This window comes from Myodes glareolus, chromosome 7 (assembly GCF_982192425.1).
Source record: "Myodes glareolus chromosome 7, mMyoGla1.1, whole genome shotgun sequence".
NCBI classification, from domain to species: domain Eukaryota; kingdom Metazoa; phylum Chordata; class Mammalia; order Rodentia; family Cricetidae; genus Myodes; species Myodes glareolus.
In genome coordinates this window covers 62,347,675-62,367,654 of record NC_142032.1, presented here as the reverse complement: position 1 = coordinate 62,367,654, position 19,980 = coordinate 62,347,675, and the positions used below count along the sequence as shown (strand labels likewise).

The 19,980-nt window shown below is 50.7% G+C and overlaps 1 protein-coding gene across 6 annotated transcripts in view; it reads left to right on the top strand.

The window, feature by feature from the left end:
• Muc2 (mucin 2, oligomeric mucus/gel-forming) overlaps positions 1-9,933 on the top strand; it is a 36,811-nt gene extending 26,878 nt beyond the window's left edge. For all 6 annotated transcript variants that reach the window (XM_087908276.1, XM_087908272.1, XM_087908274.1 and 3 more), the window contains 19 exons: positions 103-357; positions 992-1,284; positions 1,606-1,780; positions 2,237-2,484; positions 3,090-3,273; positions 3,555-3,774; positions 4,512-4,690; positions 4,891-4,960; positions 5,093-5,190; positions 5,317-5,348; positions 6,577-6,754; positions 7,043-7,147; positions 7,445-7,485; positions 7,604-7,726; positions 7,997-8,095; positions 8,674-8,802; positions 8,969-9,008; positions 9,300-9,426; positions 9,555-9,933. In XM_087908276.1, coding sequence (XP_087764402.1) covers positions 103-357; positions 992-1,284; positions 1,606-1,780; positions 2,237-2,484; positions 3,090-3,273; positions 3,555-3,774; positions 4,512-4,690; positions 4,891-4,960; positions 5,093-5,190; positions 5,317-5,348; positions 6,577-6,754; positions 7,043-7,147; positions 7,445-7,485; positions 7,604-7,726; positions 7,997-8,095; positions 8,674-8,802; positions 8,969-9,008; positions 9,300-9,426; positions 9,555-9,777 — 2,819 coding nt within the window. In that variant the 3' untranslated portion in view covers positions 9,778-9,933. The remainder of the gene's footprint in view (positions 1-102; positions 358-991; positions 1,285-1,605; positions 1,781-2,236; positions 2,485-3,089; positions 3,274-3,554; positions 3,775-4,511; positions 4,691-4,890; positions 4,961-5,092; positions 5,191-5,316; positions 5,349-6,576; positions 6,755-7,042; positions 7,148-7,444; positions 7,486-7,603; positions 7,727-7,996; positions 8,096-8,673; positions 8,803-8,968; positions 9,009-9,299; positions 9,427-9,554) is intronic.
• The last annotated feature ends 10,047 nt before the right edge of the window (positions 9,934-19,980 follow it).

Below are 19,980 nucleotides of genomic sequence, written 5' to 3'. Positions count from 1 at the left end.
TTCTTGTGCCAGCCAACTGTTCTCTCTCTGTGATGGGGCCTGCAGGTTGAGCCCTGCGGCATCTGAGATGAACAGTGCCATTGACCCACAATGTTCTTACAGGCACACCTACTTCCCCAAGGACCACAACAGGACCAACTTCACCCACCACAAGACCACCCTCCACATCCACTCCTACATCCTTCACTGTGCCAGTATCCACCACGGAAACCACACCAACTACTTTGGAGACCACCAGGACCTCTTCTTGGGGCACAGTCTCCTCTGCTTCCCCAATCACCTCTCCCATCACTGACTGGACCAGTGTTGACACCTTGGTTACCTGCTGTGTTTTGAATGACACGTACTACGGCCCAGGTATCCATGGTGTTTATGTCTAATGTTTACAAAGCTCAGGCTGTTCCCTGCTCTTTCTAGTGAGTAGAACCAGGGTCAGACCCCAACTTGAAGCTTGCTCAGGAGACTTGATGCTGGTCATGAGTGGATGTTTTTGTGATCAACTTCACCTTACTTGGAACATGAACCAGAGGTCAGGGCTCTTCCCAGGCCAGGAGAACAAGTAGGGTGGGTCTTAGTCTGTTTTCTGTTATATCAAAATACTTGAGATCAAATGATTTATAAATAATAGGAAGTCATCCAGCTCACAGTTTCAGAGGCTAGGAAGTAACATGGCACGGGCACCTGGTCATCCAGCTGACGGTTCCAGAGGCTAGGAAGTAACATGGCACAGGCACCTGATGGTTCCCTCATTCTGCATCAGGCCATGACAGATGTGCCGGCTCTGATCTTTTGTCTTCTTCTTGCAATGCCACTAATGTGACACTAGGGGGCTTTCCCTCATACCTCATCTAACTTTAGTCTTCTCCCCTAAGTACCCTCCTCTAGGACAGTGAGTCCCTCTCCACAGCCTCCATGGAGTCGATCAGTGTGTTTTCGTGGCTAGCTCTGCCTCTGGATGGTGTAAAGACTGAGTTCTTCTCTTCCCTTTTAGGTGAACTGGTCTACAACAATACCTATGGAAACACTTGTTTTTATGTGAATTGCTCTGTGGAGTGCAAACTCCAAATCTTCAATTGGCCCTGTCCATCTACTCCCTCAACTTCTACACCATCAACACCAACGTCCTCCCTGACGACCACACCCTCCACACCATCTACCACATCTTCAAAGTCTACACCCTCCACACCCACCACACCAAAATCCACATCATCCAAGTCAACAACCAGTACACCAACCACAACCTCCACCCCTGGGTGGTGCCTCGACTTTGATCCTCCTAGACAGGTCAGTGGGTAATATATGGTGTTGTTACCCTGACACTGAACAGGTCCATGTCTGGGCATCTACCATCTGAATGATACCCTTCCTGGTTGTTCAAGATGCCCATGTTCCCACACCCTGCATCTTCTCCAGTAGGGCTGATATTTCCCCAAACATCATGGGCTTAGGGTCCACTGGCCTTCTCTCTTTTCCCCATATCCTGACTTTCTTCTCCTCATATTAACCTCCTTAAGCTCCATCCCTGAATGGGTCCTATCCTCTTGTGTAGACTGGGGAAGCTAAGAGGGGCTGCCTGCTGACTGGTCCGTGCCCTCTGTCCCGTAGGAGAATGAGACTTGGTGGCTATGTAACTGTACCATGGCCATTTGCAAACATGACAACGTAGTGGAGCTTGTGGAGCGGAAGTGCGACCCCCCACCCATGCCCACCTGTTCCAATGGCCTGAAGCCTGTGCGTGTCATTGACCCTGATGGCTGCTGCTGGCACTGGGAGTGTGACTGTAAGGCCTTACTATCTGAGGATATGCCTGCCAGGCTCCTTTCTTCTTTGGTACCAGTAGCAGCAGGGCTAGCCTCTTGGGAACAGACTTTGATTGCTAAGCACCTGCTGTAGGCTGTGCAGGCTTAGGGACTTCTCAATACCCTTTATGTCTCCCTGGGTAGGAGGGAGTAGATAGAAGTCTTGGCTGGTGGGGGGCAGAGGCACCTTTCTGAGCAAGGATGCTTCTGAGGTTAAGAGTGACCTTCTGACTCTAAAGCAAGGCCTTAGCTTGCAGAAGAGGGGGTGTGTCTCTAGACCAACTGGGAAGATGCTTTTAGAAGATCTGCTCCAGCTTGGATATCCCTAGTGGCTCAATGTAGGGGCCAGGATTTTCAGACTCCTTTAGTGACTGCTGGCTTTTCCAGCCTGTCGCTTGAATCCTGGATGGCATCAACTTACAGAGCTTCTTCCACAGGCTACTGCACCGGCTGGGGGGACCCTCACTTTGTCACCTTCGATGGGCTCTACTACAGTTACCAGGGTAACTGCTCCTATGTGCTGATGGAGGAGATTACCCCCACGGTGGACAACTTTGGGGTCTACATTGACAACTACCATTGTGATGACAGTGACGTGGTATCCTGCCCCCGCACACTAATTGTGCGTCATGAGACCCAGGAAGTGCAGATCAGGACTTTGCAATTGATGCCCATTGTGGTGCAGGTATGTGGCTGGGACTGGTTGGGCAGCCAAATGTGTCTCTCATGGCCTCATCATACTGTGGGCCCTAGGCGACAGAGGATTAGGCTGCGGATTCACCGGACCAGGCTGGACCCATGGCACATTAGAGCCTCCTTAGGGTCATGTCAGCTCTTCTCATAGGCTCTCTAAGTGAGCACAGAAACCTCCTCTCTAAGGATAAGTGAACAGGAAGTGGCTGTGTCTAGCTGAGTCTTCTCTAGCCTTGCGTCATTGGTGATATGGGTGGAGACATCTGAGGAGCCCTGAACCTTTCGAGGAGCCTCAAAGTCTCTGGGAAGAGCCTTCTTTGGTATCTCCTAGGATGAGCTGGGACAAACATTTGTCCTGGTGTGGTGGAAAGGAAGCAAGAAGGGAAGGGAAAGCGGTAAGGGGCAGGAAAAGCTCCCCTTTCAGATAGGGGTGAAGATAACCTAGGTGCTATCCCCAGGTGCAACTCGGCCTGCTTGATGAGCTATCTGACTTCCAGAGAGGACAGTGGTGGGACAGAGTAGGGCAAGCCTCGAGCATGTGGCAGCCTCTTGCTCCAGTCTCAGGGGCCCTCCCTGACTCAGACATGTTGACTACAGGTACAGGTGAACAAGCAGGTAGTGGCTCTGCCCTACCAGAAGTTTGGGCTGCAGGTATATGAATCTGGCATCAACTATGTGGTGGACATCCCCAGGCTGGAAGCTCAGATCACCTACAATGGCCTGTCTTTCTCCATCCGGCTGCCCTACCACCTGTTTGGCAACAACACAAAGGGCCAGTGTGGTGAGTTCCCTCAGCCTCTTTCCTTGGAGGGCAAGGCTGGGTGTGAGCATCTGTCGCCTAGCTGTGGGTTCTCCACTCCTCTGTGGACAGGCACTGTGGCATTCTCTTGTGTTTGGTCCCTGTGAGAAGCCATCAGATGTTAGCTTGACTTTGAATTTTCCCTCTTGCCTGGCCAGTGGGGCACAGGGAGCCTGAGCTGGAGAAGGAAAGGTGCCAGGACCCGACCTGGGTCTGATAGTGTGTCTTGGTGCTGGCTTGATGGGTGGCTTCTCTGTGCACAGGCACCTGCACCAACGATACCGCAGATGACTGCATCCTACCCAGCGGGGAGATCATCTCCGACTGTGAGGTTGCTGCTGACGAGTGGTTGGTGAACGACCCCTCCAAGCCACACTGTCCCCACAGCAGCTTCACCACCAAGCGCCCAGCCATCACGACAGCAGGGTTCTCGCCACCCGAGAACTGCACTGTGTCTCCTATCTGCGAGCTCATCAAGGGCAGGTGAACTGTGGGAAGTGGAGAAGTGGAGGCAAGAGGATCAGGACAAGCCTAGACGGTTGAGATCCTATCTCAGAAAATACAGGGTCTCATGAGGTCTCATCTCTCTGTTGTCCCTACTGTCTACCAAGTGGGCAGAGCAACCTGTGTGAGGGCCTGAGAGAGCTGGGGTTGTCACTGTGGATGGGTGTCAGATCCCAGGGTACCTCAGGACCTGGCTTCTGTTTTCCCAGACCCTAGCTGTCCTCTCTGACATCCCCTACCCCAGCACTTTTCTTTGCTCTCAGATGCCCCGCATCTTCTGGCCAGGTGCCGGCTCAGGTGAGCTGGAGACCCTGAGTAGATCAACTGATCAGAGAGCATTAGCAGATCAGCAAGACAGGTTTGAGCTTGGACGCAGGTCAGGAACTCCTAAATCTGGTAGCCACAGGAGGACATTCCCTGTCCCTGTACGTGTTTGAGGTCAAAGCTAGGTAACCCTCTGGCAGGATTGTTGGAAGGGGACATCCTGGCAACCAGCGACCGTTCAGGTGTGCAGAGTACATCTCTGCACGCCAGACAACACAGGCACATGTCCTTCTTTTTCTAGGTGCCAGCACTTTCTGTCTTCTGCGACTGGTAGCATAGGGCCTCTTTGGCAGGGGCCTCTGAGCAGGCTCCAGCAGGACAAGGGGAGGCCAGGGAAGCATGTGGCGAGGCCGGGGTGCTGACCAGAGTGTGATCTATCTCTCCCTGCATAGCCTGTTCTCTGAGTGCCACCCCTTCGTGCCTCCCAAGCACTACTATGAAGCCTGCCTGTTTGATAGCTGCTTTGTGCCTAACTCTAATTTGGAGTGTGCCAGTGTACAGGCCTATGCAGCCCTCTGTGCCAAGGAAGGTACCTGCGTTAACTGGCGGAACCATACTCAGGGGGCCTGCTGTAAGTACTGCTCGTCTCTCCCCGTGTACTGCCCGTGCTGGGGATCTGGGGGTCAGGCAAGGGTACTGGGCAGCTCCCCATCCTCGGCTTGCATGGGGTGAAGTCCTAGGAAGGAAGGGCTGGGTAGCTTTGTCACTCCAGGGAGGGGCAGTCTTATCTCTCTGGGTATGACCTTCCTGATTCTTGCGCCCGTCCTGCAGCTGTGGAGTGTCCAGCCCACAAGGAGTACCAGCCCTGTGGCCCTGCAGAAGAATCCACCTGCCAGTCCAGGTACGCTGCCTGAAGACTCCCGCTGGTTTCCTAGTCCTGTTCATGCAGTCCAGTCAGCTTTAGCCCCCTGCCAGAGCTGTGCCCCAGCCTACATTGCTCCTTCCTTCTGAACGCTGTGTCTTACCATTCCAGCTCCTTCCAGAATTCCACAATCTTGGTGGAAGGCTGCTTCTGTTCTGAAGGCACCACAAAGTTTTCCCCTGCCATTGATGTCTGTGTGAAGACTTGTGGTATGTCTCCTACTTCTGCCCCCTTCCTGTTCCTCTGTGTCTACAGGGGCAGGGTCAGACAGCACATCTCAGTTCCTTATAATATCATGACAGTGTTAACAGAGTTTGTTTCCCCTCTCTTCCTAGGCTGTGTGGGACCTGACAATGTGCCCAGAGAGGTAGGTTTCCCCTTGTGCTGGAAGAATTCTCCCTAAAATCCTGAGCCATGTAAGTCCTGGGTGAGATCCACCCACTCATCCATCTGCCCATTGGTGCATCTATCCATCAGTCCATTACCTTGAGCTGTCCGTCTTCCATTTAACCGTCTATTATTATCCATTTATCCATCTATTCACCCATCCACTCACCTATCCATTATCCATTCAACCACCATCAATCTATCCAATACCCACCCATAATCCATTCATCTATTCAAACTATTCATCTGTATATCCATTTATTAGTTATCCATGTAATCACCTATTCATCATTCATCTATCTTTCATCCCATCCATTATCCATTTGTTATCTATCCATCCATTCATCCAGCCAGCCATCATCCACCTATTCATATTCATTAATCTATCCTCCATTCATCCATCCATCCTCCATTCATTCACTAATTCATTATCCATTCACCTATTCCACACCCACAAATATATCCAACCACCCAACCATCTGAACTCTTCATCCTCCATCCACCCATCTGCTATCTATCCTTCCAATCACTATCTACCATCCATCTATTTTCATTCATTTATCCATTTACCCACCTTCTAATCCATCCATGACCTACCCATTCATCCATCTATTCATTATCCACCAATCCAAAAACCTATCCATTACCCATCCATCCTTTACCCAAGCATATACCCATCTATCGTCCATCCATCCATTGATCCACCCAACTACCCATACACTATCCATCTATGCAACAACCATCAATCCATCATCCATTCATCTTTCTATCTTCCCAATCATCTACTCATCCATCAAACCATCCATTCATCTATCCACCCATCCGCTCACCAGTCATATACTCTGACTAAACGTGGGATGGCACATTGCCTTCTTCGGTGCTGTTTCCTGTGTGTGCTCACAGTCATTGGTTGACTCTTTAGCTCAATTAAAAAATCAGTAGACAATGTGTGGTGTGTCCGATGCATACCAGGAGGATGTTGGTGGACCCTGGTGAGCAAGTCACATCTGTGTGATATCAGTGGCCTTGAATGAACAGGTGCTGGGCTGTCCCTGAACCTTCCCTATGAGTTCAGTGGTGATGAGGGATAAGGCTTTCTCACTTGATCCCTCACCTGGCTACCTGGTCCAGCTCGTTTCTCCCTGGCTGGCCATGGAAGTGTCATAGTAGGGCTAATGTGGTGTTAATCTGATCTTTTCTCTTTGCAGTTTGGAGAGCACTTTGAGTTTGACTGCAAGGAGTGTGTTTGCCTAGAGGGTGGAAGTGGCATTGTCTGCTCTCCAAAGAAATGTGCTGGGGAGAACCTGACCACATGCGAGGAGGATGGCACCTACCTTGTGGAAGAGATCGACCCAGCAGACACGTGCTGCAACATCACCTCATGTAGTAAGAACACCCCTGGGGCATGGAAGCCATTCTCAGACCACTATGGCTCCTAGTGTAACTGAGCTTGCCTGCTGTAGGTGAGGTTTCCTGTCCCCATGCCCCCCCCCCCACAATGGTTAACTCAGGTTATACTCACTTGAGAGGGGAGTGGGATGCAGGCCAGGAGCCCCAACTCCAAGTCCTGGTCTTGGTGGGCTCCAAAGGGGCCTGGATTCATGCTCTGCAGTAGGAGGTGGTGCTCTGCCTGTGTGATCTGTCCTGGTCACCACACTCTTGCTCTGCCTTCAGAGTGTGACACCAAACTCTGCAAAGAAGAACCCCCGTCTTGCTCGCTGGGATTCGAAGTCAAGAGCGAGAGTGTTTCTGGAAAATGCTGTCCAGATTACTCCTGTGGTAAGTGATGCCAGCCGGGCAAGGGAAGGTCACAGGTGGGACAGGCTGTGAACAACAGGCGGGGCAGGCTGTGAACAACAGGCGGGGCAGGCTGTGAACAACAGGCGGGGCAGGCTGTGAACAACAGGCAGGGCAGGCTGTGAACAAGGGGTCAGCGGAGGGAGCATGCGTTCTCCTTGTGTGTCTTTATCACGGCTATGGCTGTGCATCCACCCAGCCCTGAGCCTGCTTAGATTGTGTGCCAGGCCGAGGCTGGATGGCTTCTGATAGCTTTTCCCACTCTTTTTTCCCCCCAAGTACCCAAGGGTGTGTGTGTGCACGAGAATGCTGAATACCAGGTGAGTTCTGAACTGGGAGGGGACAGGGAGGATGGGTGGCTTTGTCTGTCTCCTGAAGATGGAGTACGCATGGGTGATGGTGTGTGCGGCCCCTTTACTACTCTGCCTGTTCCTAAAGCCTGGATCTCCAGTGTACTCCACCAAGTGCCAGGACTGTGTGTGCACCAACTCCACGGACAACGTCACCCAGGTCAACTACATCTCCTGTACGCATGTGCCCTGCAGCAGCTCCTGCAGCCCTGTAAGTGTGGTTCCTCCCTTCCTCCCCTTTTCCTGCCTCAGTTGACCTTCTTCCCATCTTCAAAGAGGCACATGGTTCCATGTTCATTTTCATGATTTGCCTTCAATCAAAAAAAAAAAATCTTCCTTGCTGAACTGTGCCTCCCACCATGACGCTTGTTCCCTGTGCGTGCAAGCCTGCCCCCAAGTGGGGTGTTTCAGCGATCCCAGGACCTGGCTGATTGCAGGGACAAGTCTTTGACCTCAGCCTTGTCCTCTCCTGTGTCCACAGGGCTTTGAGCCTGTGGAAGTCCCTGGGGAGTGCTGCAAGAAATGCCAGCAGACTCACTGCATCATTGAGAGGCCAGGCCAGCAGTATGTCATCCTGAAGGTGTGTGTTCATGGGCAGGGGGCGGTGCTCTAGGCTCCACCCATGAGCTTGTCAGTTCCTGGGCTTGAGACATCCCAGGTCCCATACAGCTTGATATGACTGACCATATTTGGGTGGCTGCTCCACTTTTGGAGCTCTGAAGTCCGGGTTCAAGGCTGGCAGAAGCTGTGAGGAGTCTTCCTGCCTCCTCTTCTTCAGACTCCAGGTGTCTGGTTGTGTTTGTATCATCTCTGACTTGGTCTCCATGTAGCAGCCTCCCTTCCATCTGAGTCCATGTCTCCTCTGTGTCCTTGCAAGGATGCTCATCCTTGATGTAGGATGACCTCATCTACAGATTCTTTCCTTGAGATTTTCAAAGACCCTTTTCCTGTTCAGAGTCACTTCCTAGTTCATAGGTTAGACCTAGGTTAGAGATTTTTATGCGGTGTAACCACAAGCAGGTAAGTTCCTGTCTCCAAGACTGTCTTGTGGATGTCACTTGCCCAGTGACTATTGCCTGTCAAGCGGTACCTCCCAGGTCTTCTGGGGCTGGCCTCTGGTACTTGCTCATCCTCATTCTAACTGTGTTGTGTCCACAGCCCGGGGACATACAGAAAAACCCCAGCGACGACTGTACCTTCTTCAGCTGCTTGAAAATCCACAACCAGCTCATCTCCTCTGTCTCCAACATCACTTGCCCCGACTTCAACCCCGATGACTGTGTTCCGGTGAGTGGGATCCCTCTGGCACTGTGCTCTGCCTGATGCACCAGCTGCCTGGCTTCCGGGAGGCTTTTCTATACCCTCCTATAGGACAGCTCTTATGCACCCCATGAAGGGGCACTCACCTTTTGAGGGTGCTCTGGGCTTCCCTCACTCTCTTCTTTCTCTTCAGGACTCCATCACGTACATGCCAAATGGCTGCTGTAAGACCTGTGAGTACAGCTGGCGGAACAGGGTGGTGGGCGGGCTTTACCAGACCCTGGGCAGGAAGACACCAGGGCAGGGCACCTCGGGACTCTTGTTCCTACTGTGTCTCCTGTACTTTAATTCCCTTTCCAGGAAGGGGCTCATTTCCTTAAAGAACAGTGAGACTGGGAGTTAAGGGATAGCCATGCTGGGAGAGAGGTGAAAAACAAGCACAGTAGAGGAAGAGGGAGAGGGAGAGAGAAAAAGAGATCATGAGCCAGTCTTAGACCACCCCTGCATTTTCATCTCCTCCACAGGTATCCCTAAAAACCACACAGCAGCCCCTTGCTCTCTCATCCGTGTCAAGAAAGAGATTTCCTACAATGGCTGCACCAAGAATGTCTCCATGAACTACTGTTCGGGCTCCTGTGGGACTTTCGCCATGTGAGTCTCAGGCTGCAAGTGCGAGATGGAGGGGTGGAGGAGCTCAAGGACAGGGCCCGGTGAGGGAGGGAGGCTGCTGCTGCTGCTCCCAGGGAGGCTGGCACTCATTCTGCCCTTCCTGTCCCCAGGTACTCTGCCCAGGTCCAGGATCTGGATCACAGGTGCTCTTGCTGCAAGGAGGAGAGGACCAGTGAGCGCCAGGTGACCCTGGAATGTCCAGATGGCAGCGAGCTGAGCCATACCTACACGCACATTGAGAGCTGTCTGTGCCAGGACACCGTCTGTGCGCTCCCCCAGGCCCAGCAAGTCCGCGTCAGGCGTTCCAGTCCCCGACTTCTGGGAAGGAAGTGAAGGGGTTCTACCGTGTTCCTCCCTTCCCGTCTCGCACCACGCTGCTGACCCTCTGAGCTCCCTCCTCTTCTAGCTTGGCTTCTTCTCTGCAGATATTTATTTTCAGAGTTTCTGTTCCATCCCTTGCTTTATGATAATAAACTCAGGCATAGCCACTCTGGTCGTGTGGTTTAAGTTGGTTCTGCAAGGATCTGAACTGTTCACTTCTGGGAACTGGGTGGGTGGGGCTAGATAGTTTGGAGAGGGTTCCTTGGGACCCTTGGGGTCCAGTTACTGCTTTTTGCACTCCAGACACAATGCAACTCTACCACCTGTATTACTTACCGCTAGGCTCTGGGCTCTGTTTGTTCAGAGCACTGGGTGAACAAAGGCCCCTTCCCACCATGAATGAAAAAGCCCTCAAGTTCCTTTCCAGGGTTTTCCACTATGGGTGAGACTTTTGTCCACATGCTGTGGGGACAGTGTGTGTTGAGGTGTGAGTACACAAGTGTGCATGCACACAAGTGTGTTTCCATCTGTCTGTGCCTGTGGGTTGTGTGTGTGTCACTGAGGAGGCCTCAGGCCACAGACTAGGGGCAGGGCATGGGCTTCTGCCACCAACTGAAAGAAAAGCAGTGGTAACTTTGTGGACTGTGTTGTTTACATCCGTGTCACTGATAAATATACCCAACTAGAAACAATGTAAAGGACAGGCGGTTTATTTGGCTCAGGGTTTTGAGGGATCAGTCCATGGTTGCTTGACCCCGTGCATTTGAATAGAAACCAAAGCTGCAGGAACTTGTGGCAGAGACAAGTTGTTCACAGCATGGTTTGCCAGGAAGCTGACTGAGCATGACTGGCAAAGGCCAGGGATAGCATCCTGCAAGGACTCAGTTCTTTTAGCCTTTAGCCAGGCCTCACCCCACACCGAGAGTCTCCATGGTTAACACCCTTACCTTTCAATCTGTGAGCTATTTTGGTGGGGGTAGGGGATATATACTCCATAAACAAATTATAACATGGCTCCTCAAAGACTGCTTGGCAAAGCTGTCAAACCACATGAACCTACCAGCACGGGCTTCTGTATGCTGTGTATGAAGCCCCTTTCCTACCCAGAGTCCAAGTAATGATGAATAGGGTTTAATTTCAAAATCCGAGGATTAGTATTTAAAAGAAAACTTTTTAACATGCGTTAGTCAGGATGGACTCTGTTATGCAGCAATGACAAAAACTGCCAAGGCCTGTCTTCCTCATGCCTCCTGCCTGCTGCTTGGCTGGCACTCTACTGCACACCTCTGCTGCCCAGAACCTGGGGTGACAGGGCTGCTCTCATATCCAAGGTCTTTTCAGTGGCTAAAACCAGCTCAGAAGTCTTCTCAGAATCCATCCTTCAGGTCCAGCTCAGCACAGACTGTGGATGCTGGGATTGTAATACTACCATTGAGCAGCTGGGGGAGCCAGAGACTCTTGGTGGCTGTGCAGTGATGGCTCTTGGATGGATGAGAGCAAAAAAACGCAAATGGTCTCCCTTTGGGAAGAGAAGTGTGTGTGTGTGTGTGTGTGTGTGTGTGTGTGTGTGTGTGTACTTACACAGATACCAGAAGAGAGTATTAAATCTCCCGGAGCTAGAGTTACAGGCAGTTATATGCATGTGCATGCACACATATGTGGGTGCATGTGGAGGGCGGTGATCAACCTTGGGTACCATTCTTTAGGTGCTGTCAACCTTGTTTTTGAGACAGAGTCTCTTTGTTGAAATTGGGCATACTGCTTAGGTTAGGCTCTCTGTATGGGATCTCCTGTCTCTCCCTCCCCAGCTTTTTGCACATATTTCCTAGGGGTTAAATATAATCCTTATAATCCCTAGGTTATATTTACTGCTTGATATGTCTTCATGTCTTCATGCTTGATCTACAAGTACTTTTACTGACTGAGCCATCTCTTCAAGGTTGGTGGTGTCTGTTAGTTTCTACAAATGTAAGACAATACCATATTACTTAAATAGTTGCAAATGCAATAAACATAAAACATTTGAGGTACAGTAAGATCATTTGGGGTTAAAGACAACTGCCACTAAACCTGGAAACCTGAATTAAATTCCTGAGACCCTCATGGGGAAGGAGAGGACTGACTTCCAGGAGCTGGCCTCTGACCTCAACACATGTTCTGTGGCACACATGCATCCTCCCATGCCAAATAAACAAAACAAATGAATGGATGTTATAAACACTTGGGAAGCACTAGATTCAGGATCATGGCTGTCTATGGCAGAACTGAAAGGGGCAGCTCTGACTGTATTGTCCAATTCCCTCGAGGAAGAACATTTGAAAGTAAAACTGGCTACATGCTAATCTGAGGGGTGGTGGGGTCCATATTGCTGTCCTATGCCCTTACTGTTTAAAGTCACTAATCATAAAAACAGCTAGGGCATCAGAGCGTGTGTACTGGGCCATGAGCAAGGGGAGCTAGAGAGCGTGTACTGGGCTACCAGCAGGGGGAGCTAGAGGATATGTACTGAGCTACCAGCAGGGGGAGCTAGAGAGTGTATACTGGACCATCAGCAGGAGATCCTGAGGCCACATGTTCTTGAGCCACTTGCTTTTTCTTCTCTGCTTGACTAGGTCTTGTCATTCTGGTCATTCTGCCACCCCACCCCACCCCAACTCCTCCATGGCCTGTGCTACACAGATTGAGTCTGACATCAATGGCCAGAAACCAGAGCTGAGTAGGACCTGTGTGGAGGGAATGGGCTCTGAAAACTTCACAGGGTTGGCAGACCACAGAGAGAGCCCCAGAATGTGCAGAAGGAATGGTGTCCAGTGAGCCACCGATCTTCTGCAAGAACTAGTACTCTTAACCATTGAGCCATTTATCCATCCTCTGAAGACATGGTCTTTAAAAAGGATTAAATCACACTGAGGTCATCACGATGGGGCCTAATGTAATTGGCTATGGATCAAGAGGAGTTCAGGACATAGGCACACAGTATGACCATACGAGGACACTGTAAGCCAGGGAGAGGAGCCTTATGAAGAGCCAGCCTCGTGACTCTGCACCCTGGTTGGTGCTTTGTCACAGTGTCCTTAGCTGTTTGGAGCAGGGAACCCAGGTGCATGGGGCATGGCCCAGAAGAAGTCACGGAGATGTCTAGCTGATACTTCCAGCATTCCTATAGAGAGATTGCACCTTTGAGGAACCAGAAAGGACAACAGAAGTGGTCTTTAGTATGGGGACTCTTTCCAGATCTTATGCTGAGGGTACAATACTCAAAATCTTTACTGCCTTTTCAGTGACATTGTCTAGGGGGTTGTCATAGATGCAAGACTGGGTGAATCAGCAACCCATTGGCAATGAGCTAGAAGATGGCAGGGGCAGCCTGGCCACTCTGGCTCCTGGGCCCCTATTGTTACCCCAAAGGCATCAAGGTCCTTGAAGCCATGGATGTGTTGTGAAAGCCTATTGTGTTCATAGCTTTAGCTTGATCCCTGGTCTTTGGGACATCCAGCCAGCTCAGGATGTTTTTCCCACCCACACCTTGCAAATGGAGTTGTGATCAGAACCATGCCCACCTCATGAATCTAGTGGGAATGTCATTTCTCTGTCTCAATCCCAAAGCCAAGCCTGACCCAGACATGTCTTGACAGGCAGGCCCTTTCCACACAGCCTCTTTCTCTCCACAGGCTTTGCTAACATGGCCCAACCAGATGGCTTCTATTGCCCATTGTTGAAAGGTGTTCTTTTGGTGGCATGCCTGGTGGCATCCTCTCATCTCAGGGGCTGTGACCAAGACACAAAATGCTGCTTATTGGTACTTGGCAGTTTCCTGGGTCAGTGAGCCACCTAATTGTCTTCACACTTCCTGTGTGGATGAGGGTGTTTCCTACTAGCCCAGCGACACAGAGAGCGGCTTAGCTGTCATTCTGTACTTGTGATCTTTGCTCTTCGACTTTAGGGGTCTCCAGAGAGCTACAGGGTTCCAAGGTCATCTGACCTTATCCTGGGCTCTGTGCCTTGTTCCCAGGCAAAGGCAGTTGTAATGACAGCCCTTTCTTTCACCGTTGGCTCTGTTGATCTAGCTTCAGCCTCTGGATGGAGGGGTAGGGATAAAGTGGTCAGTTTTGGTCAGCACAGTGCTTCCAACAGCTTTTCCTTCATAGGAGCTGAAGCAGGCTCTGCACGTGGACACTGGGAACTGTGGTCACAGGACAAGTGTGTGGCCAGTCCTGCAGGAGGGAACCTGAGACCAGTTAGGTCAGGTTAACAGGTGGGAGATAGAGCCTTCCTTCTGGCCTCTCTAGATGGCCGTGGTGACCTTCTTGCCTTGCACTGAGCACTGTTAGATACACTGACCCTACACAGGCCACTCTGCTTGTGTGTCATGGCTTCAGCTCAGAGGGACTGTCATTTCAGAGGAAGTCCTAGGGACATTTGGATCACGGCCTAGTCAGCAACCCTATGCTGTCCAGACTGTCCCCACTCTGTGAGGACGGAGGGCCCCAGTGCGAACTGAACTTGAGTCTGCTTGCTGGGACTACACTGTGGTTCTCTTTCATGATGTGCCTTTGAGATCCCTCCCTGATGAGACCAGGTCATGGGTGGCAGGCAGAGGAATATCCTGTACTGGACAGCAACCTCCTGCTGTCCTTGAGGCCAGAGCCCAAGTACAACTCAGATCTAAAACAACAGAACTCAACCAAACTACAGGCCCTCAGAGCTCTGGCCAGGTGCACATGTGTGTGTGTGTGTGTGTGTGTGTGTGTGTGTGTGTGTGTGTGTGTATAGGGGTAGTGGGCCACGCTCCAGGCCACAGAAGTTTACCTAAGAACGGAGAGGGCTTCCTGTTCCCACTGCTGTGGCAGTGCCACTGTGAAGACTAGTGATAAGCCAGGTCAGAGTCCAGGGTGCCTGGTTCACTTTTGGATCCCACGAGTCCCTCTCCTGGGGCCAGTCGTGTTCTTTTGACCTGATAGAGGTGAGGCCACCGCTACCATATGACCAAGCCAGGGAAGTGCTAACTCCACAGAGGACCGTGTGGCTGTGTTATCCCAGTGGTACCCTTGCCTGTAGAGGGGGTAGAGAGTCACACGGCCAGATGTGGGTCCCAGGAGCAGCAGCCAAAGAAGTCTGGGAACAGCACATTTCTTTCTTCCCTTGAAAGAAGTGTTCCAAGCTCTTTGACCCACTCTTACTGTCTCTGAGAAGCTGATGCATCGTGAGCTCTGGTTTTGGCTCCCCCAGGCCTCCCTTTTGTGAGGGAATGGCAGCAGGTTGTGGAGACATCTTCTCTGTTCTGCCTGCTCCACATCTGCAAGGTGTCAGAGCATGTTCCTGTGCTGAGCCCCTCTCGACATGGCTCTCTAACCCTCTGTCAAATCCTCCCCAGACTCAGAGATAAGAGACAGTTTTATGTCTTGTGGTGAACACAGCTGGGCTGACGCGTGTTGAGTGTGAAATGTCCCCGACAGACTCGTGAGTTTGGCCCTTAGTTTGTGGTACTATGTTAGGAGGTTATGGAGCATTTGGGACGGACCAGAAATGACTCACTGAGGGTGGGCGTTAAAGGTGAATCCTCTTCTGGATCCTGAGTGCTCTACTTCCCCAAGATGTGAACAAGCTGAGCTGTAAACTACTGCTAGAGTGGATGGAGCTATCCCAGCTACCATGCCTTCCCTGCCATGGTAAGATGTGTCCTTGAAACCACAATTAATAAACCCCTCCCCTTAAGTTGCCTCTGTCAGGTATTTTGTCATAGCAATGAGAAAAAAAAAACAAACAATTCACCTGACTTTAGAATGCTAGTATCAATTTCTTTTCTTTCAGTACTTCAAAAACATTGCCTCTTGTCTCCTGCAGCCATAGAGACGCTGAGTTGATTGTGCTGATAGGTGTCTGTGGTGCTTGGCTTCAACTGTCAACTAAACAACGTAGAATCACCTGAGAAAAAGGTTTTCGTGAGGGATTGTCTAAATGCGGTTGTCCTGTGGGCATGTCTGTGGGTGGTTGTCTTAATTGATGTGGGAAGATCCAGCCCACCATGGGCAGCACCATTCCCTAGAAAGGGGATGGTGCAGTGTATGAGTGGGGAAATGGAGCTGAGCACAAGCCAGCGAGTGAGCACACACACACACACACACACACACACACACATTCGTGCCTCTTGACTGTGGATGTGACATGACCAGCTGTTTGAAGTTCCTGCCTTGGTTTTCTCAATCATGGACTGTAATTTGAGATGATAAGGGGAAATGGACCATTTTATTCCTTACGTTGTTTTTTGTCAGTTTTTTTTTTTTATCACAGCAGCAGAAGTGAGGCTAGAGCAGTCTCTCTGAGCTGAATTGAGCCTGATAATCACAAGCATCTGCGGTACATGGCCTGATGAGTGTCTACACTCACACATGACTGGCTCCAGGCGAGACCCAGAACATCCCCGGCACCTTGACTCCTGCTGAAGTCACCCTGGTTTATCTCCTTTTGTATATTTCCTGTATTCTGCCTCTTAAGTTCAGGTAGCAGCTTTGGTAGCAGCTTTGCCTGGGATCCATGCACATGTTGACCTCTGGAAGTCGCCCCCCCCCCCGCTGTTTATGCAACACATTGTTTGTTTGTACCATGTTTATCCTTTAAGCTGTTGATATTTTTCTTATTCCCTCCGCGACACTCAAACTGTGTCCTTTCCCCACTTTCCTATGTTGCTGTGGGGATCCTCAGGACCTCAGAATGTGACTGGATTTGGAGACAGATCTTTATGGAGGTCAGCATACTAAAATAAGGCCAGGAGGTAGATCCTAATCCAATTTTTCAGTGTGTTGACCCATTTTTTTTTTGTTGTTGTTGTTAACTTGACACAAATTACAGTCATTTGAAATGAGCTGAGAAAATGCCCCCATAAGATCAGCTTGTATGCAAGTCTGTGGAGAGTTCTCTTAATTAGTGATTGATATGGTAGGGCCCAGCCCACAATGGGTGGTGCTACCCCTAGGTAGGTGGTCCTGGGGCGCATAAGAAAGCAGGCTGAGCAAGCCATGAGCAAGCCAGTAAGCATTCTTCCAGGTCTCTGCATCAGCTCCTGCTCCAGGTTCCTGCCTTGAGTTCCTTCCCTCACTTCCCTGGACTGTAAGCTGTAAACTGAAATAAACCCCTTTCTCCCTAAGTTGTTTTTGGTCACGGTGTTTTATCCCAGCAATAAGCACCCTAAGACAGACTGAATCTTTATAAAAAGGGGAAATGACAGTCACGCTCAAGGAGAGTGCTCTGGGAAGAGGAAGCCAGAGCACAGCCATGTTTCTATGACAAGGATGGGTAGCAGCCACAAGAGCTGGGATAGGCCCAACATACTCCCTCACAGCCTGGGAAGAACCAGCCCCACCCTATCTGGAGTTCAGGCTCCTGCCTGCCACCTAAGAGCTCCTATTTCTGTGGTTGATGGCATGGGTCTGAGATACCATGGCCCATGACCCTGGCAGATAGGCATGTACAGTTCCTGGTTGTTATGATCATGGTGGCTATAACATCCATATATGTGGTTTGGATGGATTGAACGGCTTCCTGAAGGAAACTGGGAGTGAGGGGAAGGGTTCTATGTAGGCCAAATGCTTTTATGAGCAGCTGTGTCCACACATTTGTGCACACAGAACACAGTCTGGGCCACTGTAGGAGCCCCTCTCTTGGCTCTGAGAGTCTCAGTGTCAAGCCCTTCCAACCCCACCATGGTTGGGACAGAGTCTCATTAGGTCTAACCTCAGGCTCCCGGATCCAGCTTTCTTGAGGAACCCTCATTGTGTGAGACAGCCCGATTACTGAGTTGTGGGGGTCCATGCCTGTCCTCCTTGTATGATCCTGAGCCCCAGACCATTCTGGAGTCCTAGAGCAGGCTGTAGGCTGAAAGCTGCAGGCTGTGGTCTCCCTCAACACCTCTGGCTCCCATGGTGCCAGAGGCCTCCAGCACAGCCTTGGGTCTCAAGACCTGTCTCCCCTGGGGTTTAGTCTTGCTTCTTTGTCCTCCTAGGGCTAACAGAGCACATGGAAGGGCCAAGGAGCCAGGCTTCTTAACTTAGGGGCGTGGGAGCCTATTCAGGATTGTCATTCATCAGCCTCCTGCAGGATCCTGTGAGCAAGTCAGAGGCAGAGAGCCTCTCCACTAACCACACAGGGCCTGGAGTGCTTGGATTTCTGGGGTGAGGCACACCATAGGCTCCGCTAACTGCTCTGGCCTATCTCGGAAGCAGGGGTTGCCAGGGTGGGAATCAGTTGCCCGCTAGCTCACACGAATATCTACACGGAGCCATGGAAAGGACGAACGGTCTGAGTCACATTCAAAGGAGTCACCAGGGTGACACCTGCCTGGCCAGCACAGGATTCCATCTTTGGGCTGTCCTATTGCTAAGTCCTCTTCTAATTGGTGGGTAAAACTGTAGGAATGGGCAGGTTGCCACAGGGTCCCCCTTCAGTGCCAGTGCGCATAGTGGGAGACTGACCTTTAGGTCCAGCTGACTCTCCCTCTTGCCTTGTGAGCGAACAACTTAGACACAAGATCTGGGTTTATGGTTTTAGGGCACAGATCAGTGTCATCAGCCTAGTCCCAGTCCCTTACAGACACTTCGTGAGTAACTCCCCTCCCAGGCTAACCCCAGATCAGCCCAACCAACTTAGCCACTCACTCCTGACCTGTGGCTCTGGCTGCAAGATAAGGATGTGTGGTGGCTTAGGGCAGGGGTTCCAGTCTGCAGCCATCACTAATCTTGATCGGAGTCCTCTTGCCTCCCTAGGTGGGCAGGCCTGGTGATGCAGGGTCCTGAAGGATCAGGGAGGGTTTCCTGAACAACCCTCAGGTATGGGGCCTGGGGCAGACCTTGCCAGGAGAGCATAGGGTTGGGATTGGAGGAAGAGGAGGGTGGTGAAAAGGCTTATGGGAGGAGGAAGGTGGCTGTCAGGGTGAGAGCCACTGGCTGTCCAGCCAGGCTAGGCCAGATGAAGGGCCAATTAGTGAAGCAGAAGAGTGGGCATATGAAGTATAGTGAAGCAGAGGCTAAGAGAAACTGGATGGGAGTTTAGAGAGTGTGTGTATTGGCAGGAGGATAGGGCTAGGGATAGATACCTGGAACTTTTGGAAGGCCCTTCTGAGTAGCACTTAGGGGGCCTGGCAGTAGGTGAGATACTGTGAGTCCAGCCTTGGTTTTCGAGGGCTTGCTGGACACTCGGAGTTTCCAGGGAATGAGGGTCACCCCACCACCACCACCATGCAGAGAATCTAGCGGTGATGGTACCATTACATATGACTTAATTAAAAATGACAAATCCATAGCCAGAACCTGGAAACAACCTAAATGCCCCTTGACTGAAGAATGGATAAGGAAAATGCGATGCTTTTACACAATGGAGTACTACACAGTGGGAAAAAAAATAATGACATCTTGAATTTTGCAGGAAAATGGATGGATCTAGAAATCATCATATTGAGTGAGGTATCCCAGACCCAGAAAGACAATTATCACATGTACTCACTCAGAAGTGATTTTTAGACATAAAGCAAAGAAAACCAGCCTACAAATTACAATCCCAGAGAACCTAGACAACAATGAGGACCCTAAGAGAGACATACATGGATCTAATCTATATGGGAAGTAGAAAAAGACAAGATCTTCTGAGTAAATTGGAAGCATGGGGACCATGGGAGAGGATTGAAGGGGAGGGGAGAGAAAGGGAAGGGAGCAGAGAAAAATGTGAAACTCAATAAAATCAATAAAAAACAAAAACAAAAACAAAAACAAAACCCTGACAAATCTTTTTGTTTGTTTGTTTGTTTGTTTTTGTTTTTCAAGACAGGGTTTCTCTGTAGCCCTGGAGGCTGTACTGGAACTAGTTGTATAGACCAGGCTGGCCTCAAACTCACAGAGGTCCACCTGCCTCTGCCTCCCAAGAGCTGGGTTTAAAGGCATGCGTCACTATTGCCTCGCAAAACCTAACAAATCTTACAGCTAAGTAAGGCAGCTGCTCTAGCCCTGAGTACAAAGATGGTTCCTCTGTGTAACTGTCCCCATTGCAGGGACACAGGATCTCCCCTCCTTCCTCGACTGTCTCAGTCCCTAGGATTCTGCACTTTCCCGTCAAGCCATGAACTGACACTATCTGGTTCTGAGAGTTCTTTCAGGACAGAAGAGTGACTGTGTCCCTCAGAGCTATCTCAGAAGAGAGATCCGTGTCACCAAACATGTTAACTTATCG